Source organism: Salmo trutta, unplaced genomic scaffold (genome assembly GCF_901001165.1).
Source record: "Salmo trutta unplaced genomic scaffold, fSalTru1.1, whole genome shotgun sequence".
Classification (NCBI taxonomy): domain Eukaryota; kingdom Metazoa; phylum Chordata; class Actinopteri; order Salmoniformes; family Salmonidae; genus Salmo; species Salmo trutta.
In genome coordinates this window covers 13,148,205-13,157,909 of record NW_021822911.1, presented here as the reverse complement: position 1 = coordinate 13,157,909, position 9,705 = coordinate 13,148,205, and the positions used below count along the sequence as shown (strand labels likewise).

Here is a 9,705-nt window from a genome sequence, read left to right as displayed (position 1 = left end):
TGTGTGTGTGTGTGTGTTTGTCCAGTGTGTGTGTGTGTTTGTCCAGTGTGTGTGTGTGTGTGTGTGTGTTTGTCCAGTGTGTGTGTGTGTGTGTTTGTCCTGTGTGTGTAGTGGGTGTTTGTCCTGTGTGTGTGTGTCCTGTGTGTGTGTGTGTGTGTGTTTGTCCAGTGTGTGTGTGTGTGTGTGTGTGTGTGTGTCTCCAGTGTGTGTGTGTGTGTGTTTCCAGTGTGTGTGTGTGTGTGTCCAGTTATTATTTCAGGGACACTGAAGAGCCAACATCATAAACCCTAAATCCTGGATAGAGGGGCTCAGTGAATGTGGAGGTGAATGTGACCAGGTGGGTCAGTGTGTCAGAGGAGGCTCTATAGAAGGACAGAGTGCCGGCTGGCCAGTCCAGATACACTCCTACTCTGTGGGAGCTGGAGGAGGGGACGTCTATGGTAGTGGAGTTATTATTGTGACAGGCAGAGTAACTGTTGTTATAGCAGAACAGACACCAGGACTTGTCATTATGTCCAAGACAGCAGTCCTTAACCCCTCCTCTCCTGCTGATTCCTCTATATGTCACTCCTAAATCAGCCTCTCTCCCACTCCACTCTACCTCCCAGTAACAGCGCCCAGTCAGACCCTCTCTACACAACACCTGTCTACAGTCCTCAAACCTCTCTGGGTGATCAGGATACGGCTGCTCCTCTCTCCTCCATGTCACCTTTCTGTTCTCCTCAGACAGAGAGAGGAGTCTGTTTACTGTGTTTGGGTCCAGTGTGAGATCACAGACATCTGATGGATGAAACCAGACACAATATTAGAAATCATCATCATTCACATTAGAATGTTAACTCACTTTTCACTAATTCATTTAATGTAGATGTTTCTAGGTATCAAAAGGAGAAGTTAAGGTAACTTGAGACTTGTTGAATGATCATATGTTATACTGTCTGGTAATATAAAACACACTTATTCCCATTAATTACACACACACACACACACACACACACACACACACACACACACACACACACAGACACACACATTGTCAAAGCAACTCTTTGTAAACTTTGGTGTCCCTGATTTCTGCTTCTGTAGAACTACAGCTGATATTTAACATGACCAAGTCAGTAATGATGGTGGTCTTTGACTTAACTTGAATTAAGACTTATTCTTAGTCATATTCTTCACAGCAGTCAACACTCACATTTTCTAAGTCCAGGTTTCATTGTGTTCTCTCCACCATGTTCCACACTGTAGCGGTAAGCAGAAGAACAGACAGTCATTGAGGGATACACCTGAACTCACACACACACACACACACACACACACACACACACACACACACACACACACACACACACACACACACACACACACACACAAACACACCACTTTGTTAAGAATGTTTGTCTGTGTGTGTGTGTGTGTCATTGAGACAGACACACACACACACTGGACCCCCCCCCTACACACAAACACAGGACACACACACACACACATTCACACACAAGACACACACTGGACACACAGTCATCATATACCTTTGTCCAAGTGTTGGTCAGAATGTTTGTATTAACTAGCCTGATAAGTCAAACATGTCTGATATGAACATTGACATAAACCCTCTACATACTTGAGTTTCTCCAGTCTGCATTGTGGATCCTCCAGTCCAGCAGAGAGCAGTCTGACTCCTGAGTCTCCTGGGTGATTGTAGCTCAGGTCCAGCTCTCTCAGGTGTGAGGGGTTTGACCTCAGAGCTGAGACCAGAGAAGCACAGCCTTCCTCTGTGACTAGACAGCGTGACAGCCTGCAAAGAGTCAAATCATACTAAAATCACACTGCTATTCTTTGGTGGTGAAAATAGTGGCAGTATATTCTTTTCAACATATTCAGATACATCAGTGTCCTGAAACCTAACATATCTATTCAGAAATTAATGTATATGGTTAGAAATGACAAATTATCTATTTTGACAGTGAAGCTAACATTTTAAATGTGTCTCTATACTCCAACATTTTGGATTTTAACAGGAATACTGACCTCAGAATCTCCAGTTTACAGTGGGGATTCCCCAGTCCATCAGAGAGCAGTTTCACTCCTGAATCCTTCAGGTCATTGTTACTCAGGTCCAGCTCTCTCAGGTGTGAGGGGTTTGACCTCAGAGCTGAGACCAGAGATGCACAGCCTTCCTCTGTGACTAGACAGCCTGACAGCCTACAAAGAGTCAAATCATATTAAAACCACACTGCTATTATTTGGTGTTGAGTAAGTGAGTAGATAACATGTTTCTAAACACTACTAAAGTACTCCTGTTGATATCATGATTGAGAAAGATCATGAATGAATCATGAATAATAATGAGTGAGAGAGTTACAGAGGCTACAACAAAACATACTAACCTCTCACCATTAACCTCAAATAAAAGGTGACATTCTGTACTGTCGCCTAATATGAAACATTCTTTCTCAAATCCAAAATGCTGGAGCATAGCACCACATTTAAAACTGTAAGCTTCACTGTCCAAACACATATGGTGTGGACTATGTGTGCCTGGTAAACACACGTGGATCTGGTGAACAGTTATCACTTGTTGACCAACTACAGGAATACTGACCTCAGAGTCTCCAGTCTGCAGTGGGGATTCCCCAGTCGAGCAGAGAGCAGCTCCACTCCTGAATCCTCCAGGTCATTGTTACTCAGATCCAGCTCTCTCAGGTGTGAGGGGTTTGACCTCAGAGCTGAGACCAGAGAAGCACAGCCTTCCTCTGTAACTCCACAGCCTGACAGCCTGACAAAGAGATCATCATGACTTCACATACACACTGTTAATTTAACACCAGTAGTGTAGAAGGACAACGGCAGATGCATTTGGTTTATTCTCTAAAACAACATATAGATTCATCTTCCGTCTCCTAGAAACGTATGGTCATGTTGTTATACGAATGTGAAAATCAAAGCATTTATTCAATGTTATTCAATATAATATTATATACATATTACTATACATATTTTTCTCTAAACATAATATTTCTTCCTGATGATTAATTCTTAAATGTTATTTTATGTACTCACAGAACAGCTCTGGAGGCTTTGACCACTGGCAGCAGCCTCAGAAGAGTTTCCTCTGATCTGGAGTATTTCTTCAGGTCAAACACATCCAGCTCCTTTTCTGAAGTCAGCAACACAAAGACCAGAGCTGACCACTGTGCAGGTGACAGTTCTTCACTTGAGAGACTTCCTGATCTCAGGTAGCTTTGGATCTCCTCCACTAGAGAATGGTCATTGAGTTCATTCAGACAGTGGAACAGATTGATGCACCTCTCTGGAGAGGGATTCTCCCTGATCTTCTCCTTGATGTACTTGACTGTTTCTTCATGGGTCTGTGAGCTGCTTCTTGTCTTTGTCAGTAGACCTCGTAAGTGCTTCTGATTGGACTCCAGTGAGAGGCCCAGAAGGAAGCGGAGGAACAGGTCCAGGTTTCCTGTCTCACTTTGTAAGGCTTTATCCACAGCACTCTTGTAGACAGTAACTTCAGACTTGTCTCTGTACAGCAGAGAAAAGATACTGGACTTTGTTTGAAGTAACTTCAGGCTTGTTTTTTGTTTTCAGTTTGTTCATTAGATTCTCATTGTTGTTGATGAATGAGAGGAACATATATACAGCAGCCAGAAACTCCTGAATGCTCAGATGCACGAAGCAGTACACCTTGTCCTGGTACAGCCCACATTCCTCTCTAAAGAGCTGTGTGCACAATCCTGAGTACACAGAGGCTTCACTGACATCAATGCCAGCCTCTTTCAGGTCTTCTTCATAGAAAATCAGATTGCCCTTCACTAGCTGTTGAAAAGCCAGTTTTCCCAGTGACAGAATGCTCTTTTTATTCCAGTGTGGACCTGTCTCTTCTTTCCCAAGATACTTTTCATTCTTCTGTTTGGTATGAAACACCACAAGGTGTGTGTACATCTCAGTCAGAGTCTTGGGCATCTCTTCTCTCTTATGTTTCAGCATGTGTTCGAGGACTGTTGCAGAAATCCAACAGAAGACTGGAATGTGGCACATGATGTGGAGGCTCCTTGATGTCTTTATGTGTGAGATGATTCTGCTGGCCAGGTCCTCATCACTGAATCTCTTCCTGAAGTACTCCTCCTTCTGTGGGTCATTGAACCCTCGTACCTCTGTCACCTGGTCAACACACCATGAAGGGATCCTATTGGCTGCTGCAGGTCGGGTAGTTATCCAGAGGAGAGCAGAGGGAAGCAGATTTCCCTTGATGAGATTTGTCAGCAGAACATCCACTGAGGTTGACTTTGTGACGTCCCAACAGATCTTGTTCTTCTGGAAGTCTAGGGGCAGTCGGCACTCATCCAGACCATCAAAGATGAACAGAACTTTGTACTTGTTGTAGATGGAGATTCTTGATTGTTTGGTTTCCATTGAGAAGTGATTGAGAAGTTCAATGAAAGTGTGTTTGTCCTCTTTCATCAAATTCAGCTCCCGAAAAGGGAATGAAAATACAAATTGGACATCCTGATTTGCTTTTCCTTCAGCCCAGTCCAGAATGAACTTCTGCACAGAGACTGTTTTTCCAATGCCAGCGACTCCCTTTGTCAGCACAGTTCTGATGAGTTTGTCTTGTCCTGTTAAGGGTTTGAAGATGTCGTTACATTTGACTGCAGTCTCTGGTCTTGCTTGTTTCCTGGTTGTTGTCTCAATCTGTCTCAGCTCATGTTCATTATTGACCTCTCCTGTTCCTCCCTCTGTGATGTAGAGCTCTGTGTAGATCTTATTGAGAAGTGTTGGGTTTCCTTGTTTAGCGATCCCCTCAAATACACATTGAAACTTCTTCTTTAGATTAGATTTGAGTTCACGTTGGCAAATCACAGCAAGCTCATCTGAATGAACAAATAACACAGAGGATATTAATATTACATTTGTTTTCATGCCTACAGTATTGTAGGACTGTTATAAAGTTAAATTATAATCATTTATTCTCTTAACTGACTCTATAAATGTGTAAATGTTTTCATAATACATTACAGACTAGTGTGACTGATTACATTATTTGTGGTATTATTGATGGTATTATTAATGTTGTCTCTCTGTCTCTCTAAATTAATCAACACAACACATCCCTGCTGCTACTTGATGACATCAATAGGTGTTGTGTTAAGGCTGCTACAATATCATTGAGTTATACACAGCTTCTTTAGCTGTACTTTAGCTACAGCTGTTAAATGTTATAAAACATCATTCAACATGAGGCAGACAGCTCTTACATTTCTCAAGTGTGTCAGCAAGCTCCTTCTGGTTCATTTTCCTCAGGATGTGCAGTGTGATCTTCAGAGCCCCCTCTCTGGCACTGCTCTCCTGCTTCTCATCTTCAGCATCCACCACTTCCTCATCCTGCTTCTGACTCTCAAAGCCTTCTGGGAGTTCTGGACTAAGAATCCTCTTGAACATCTTCAGCTCGTTCTTCACAAATGTCATAATTTTCTCTTCAAGCAACTGAAATAAATCAAGTAAATAAGTTAAGCAAGAGAAGAAATGTTTTCTCATTAACACAATAATGAATAATTGACAGATCAACTTTACTTGAGGAAAACAAAAACAAATGTACATAACAGGACCACATACACTGAATATAGAGTCCAGGTCTGTTTGATGACTCTGGAAAGACTGAACACTGAGAATCTCTGACTCTGATCTCTCCTGTTGGTTTCTGTGGACAAAACATGAGATTACATCTCCTCAACCAGGGAGTACACACACACACACACACACACACACACACACACACACACACACACACACACACACACACACACACACACACACACACACAAACACACACGGAGGGAACGTTGTGTTTGTTTAATATTGTTTTAGGGCTATATAAATGGATAAAAGGATTAGCCTGTGGATTATGAAAACAACAAAAGAAATGTGAAAATGGGAGAGGAGAAATGACTAGAGACAGTGTTGTTTAACTCACTGACCATGACCCATGAGTTCTTCTTACCTTTGTTCAGTAGAAAAGTCTCCCTCTCTAAACACTATAGGACGATCCATAGACCGGTCACTCTTCATGGACACACAGCTGGGTACAGGGGAGGCTGGTCTCTCCTGCTTGATTGGTCTTCAACACAACAGAGACAAACATTACATCTCTCATCTACTCTGATCTCAGATGGGGAAACATAAGAAGAGTTTCATTCCAAAACGCAACATATCACTTCACAGAAATGAGCTTTTATTGTTTAAAGAAATTTTGTATTAATTATTACATCTCTCACAGACAAGGATTTGTTTAAAATCTATCACATGATGGTTTCATTTAAGAGAGACAAAAATCATGTTTTTTTATGCAAAATGCTATATATCTCCCTCACTCTCAAATGTGACCGACCGGCTCAATTTGGTAATTAACTAAATAACTACATATATAGTGATTTTGGTTTATGTCAGTTTAAATGTTTGTTATGGTATAAGTTGTTATTTTATGATTGTAAGTGATACAATTAACTAGTAATTCTCAGTAATTACTACTTTAGTAAGGAATAACACATTTTTTCAGCACTACTGCAGTTGCTAAATAATTCCAATAGATGGGAGCATAAGACCATAATGATAATTCAGAATAATAGTTTAGTTTTCTCCCTGGATACACCACCACTCCCCACGCTTCCTGCAGAACCCCTGCAGTACCTCCACAGACCCCGGATTGAGAACCCCCGATTTAGCAGATGCTCTTATCCAGAGAGATTTACAGTAACTGCATTCACCTTAAGATAGCTATTTATTTAGGAAATAAACTTAATGAATTATTCATAAAATGGTCATCTTACCTCTTAGCTTTGGTGTCATGTCCCCCAGAGAGATGCATTTTGGAGGCAGGGCCCCCCTCCTCTCTCTCCCCAGAGAGACTCATTTTAGAGCACTGACCCCTGTAAACAGAGATCCAGCATGTTTGTTGTGGTTAACACAGTGACAACTAAACAGAGATCCAGCATGTTGGTTGTGGTTAACACAGTGACAACTAAACAGAGATCCAACATGTTGGTTGTGGTTAACACAGTGACAACTAAACAGAGATCCAGCATGTTGGTTGTGGTTAACACAGTGACAACTAAACAGAGATCCAACATGTTGGTTGTGGTTAACACAGTGACAACTAAACAGAGATCCAGCATGTTGGTTGTGGTTAACACAGTGACAACTAAACAGAGATCCAGCATGTTGGTTGTGGTTAACACAGTGACAACTAAACAGAGATCCAGCATGTTGGTTGTGGTTAACACAGTGACAACTAAACAGAGATCCAGCATGTTGGTTGTGGTTAACACAGTGACAACTAAACCGAGATCCAGCATGTTGGTTGTGGTTAACACAGTGACAACTAATTATTGAATGTAAATTGTTGTCATTTATTCATTATCTCTTAGAAATAAAACATTTCCTAACAGACATATCCAAACAGTCAGGTGATTTAATGCATGACATGAACATGTAATCATGACTGATATTTGTCACCTCATCTCCATGTTTAGTGTCAATAATAATAAGAATAATAATAATAATGACAATAATATAATGTGTCACTCTTCGTTAAGGCAAGGGTTCCCAAATGTGCTTGGTGACCCACCAACGGAGGTGTTTTTTGAGTTGGGTTGAACGGTGAAAACAAAACCATTTGACATGGATAATCCTGTGTTCTGATGCTCTAACATTATAACAACATCAGTGGGGGCCTAATTGTCTAGCTTTTATTTAGCTGATTGAAAATTATCAAAGATTATATGCTATAATTGAAAAAGTCCATTATCTTTTCTACATACTTTCTATTTGGTTTTCGTCGTTTAAGTTAATACTGAAAACATTTGTTTTTGGCAATGTCATCCCTCGACCCACTGACAGAGTTCACATAGGCTACCAGTAGCAGGACTCATCACCTTCAAATCAGTTTCAATCTAAATAACTGAGCATGTAGCAATATTATCTAAACATTTCCTACAGAGACCATCAGGTCGTTCATCAATATAAAGGATATTTAAAAACATTTCCTACAGGGACCATCAGGTCATCATCAATATAAAGGATATTTAAAAACATTTCCTACAGAGACCATCAGGTCGTTCATCAATATAAAGGATATTTAAAACATTTCCTACAGAGACCATCAGGTCATCATCAATTTAAAGGATATTTAAAACATTTCCTACAGAGACCATCAGGTCGTTCAGCAATATAAAGGATCATATCTCCAGCCTACTCTCTCTATTGAATGTTTGATGACCTAACTTCATAATAATTAGCCTAGACTTACCAGAGTCTGTCTGTCTTTCCTTCAAATCAACACATTTATCCGACTTCTAATTGTACAGAGAAATATGTGCCACAGTTTCTACAGCCATTTTGTAACTGCGTGGGCTACAAACTTATTTATAATTTCATGTGTGGAAATCACATATTTTCTGACGCTCTTGCAGAGGAAGTAGTCTATATTACAAACTTCAAAATCCTTTTTATATTAATCTCAAATACACTACAATTTTTAAATTCCCTACATTGCAGGAAAGTTCTCATGCAAACAGTTATACATTTCAGATCCTGTACAGAGTTTGTCTTTGGTTTCGGGAAGGCTGAAAGATAACATTGAAATCCCCCCAAGTATTGCAAACAGGATGTTAACTTAGTCACAAGGTTGCGCTAACTACAGTAGTGTTGCAAAATCCTTTACACCCCACTCTTCCCCATCAGTCTTAAGAACAAAACATGTGGTTTAATGTAGATACATTTAGATACAACAGAAACAACATGTGGTATTCTCAACTTCTCTTTTAACAGAACAGAGACATTTCAGAGGAGGCTGGTGGGAGGTGTTATAGGAGGACGGGTTCATTTTTATGGCTGAAATGGAATAAATAAATGAATTCCATTCCAGTCTTTACACTGAGCCTGTCCTCATATTGCTCCTCCACCAGCTTCCTCTGGTTTGTATGTGAAAGTATGCAGGTATTCATGTTGTTGTGGAGGCAAATTATATTTAAACAAAATACTTTTAAAAGGTACAAATGCAGCCGTAAAAATAAAATAAAATCAGATGTGAAAATGGTGCATTTCTAAGTTTTGTAGAAAAAATATGAAGTTAAAAAGTTCTACCTGATGACATCATCAAAAGTTGAATAATTTTAAAAGCAGTGATTTTTCAAACCCAATTAGATTGTCAGTGGTGTGGGGAGCAATAAAATGCCCTCTACTGGGCTAGAAACTCATTGCAGGTTTTGAAATTCACAGTTTTTAATGAGTTTTCATCTCATTTTTTTTAACCACAGAAAGGTGCTGTTTTCAGAAATATAGATACTGTTTTGGTGCTGGAGAGGATGAATATGAGGTTGAAAAGTGCAGGATTTGCCTTTTAACACTAGAATCAGTCCTGCTCCCTGCCTTTTAACACTAGAATCAGTCCTGCTCCCTGCCTTTTAACACTAGAATCAGTCCTGCTCCCTGACTTTTAACACTAGAATCAGTCCTGCTCCCTGACTTTTAACACTAGAATCAGTCCTGCTCCCTGCCTTTTAACACTAGAATCAGACCTGCTCCCTGACTTTTAACACTAGAATCAGTCCTGCTCCCTGCCTTTTAACACTAGAATCAGTCCTGCTCCCTGACTTTTCCTAAATGTTTGTATTTTACACTGCTCATTTGTCTGAATTT

General features: G+C 40.3%; 1 protein-coding gene across 1 annotated transcript; it reads right to left on the bottom strand.

The window, feature by feature from the left end:
- Window positions 1–226: 226 nt before the first annotated feature.
- On the bottom strand, window positions 227–5,487 carry LOC115186487 (NLR family CARD domain-containing protein 3-like; the record flags this gene model as incomplete). Its single annotated transcript, XM_029746107.1, has 6 exons — window positions 227–775; window positions 2,040–2,205; window positions 2,606–2,779; window positions 3,064–3,527; window positions 3,577–4,883; window positions 5,268–5,487. Coding segments are annotated over 6 exons (2,856 nt in total), but the record flags the coding sequence as incomplete, so codon positions are not given.
- Between the last annotated feature and the right edge of the window lie 4,218 nt (window positions 5,488–9,705).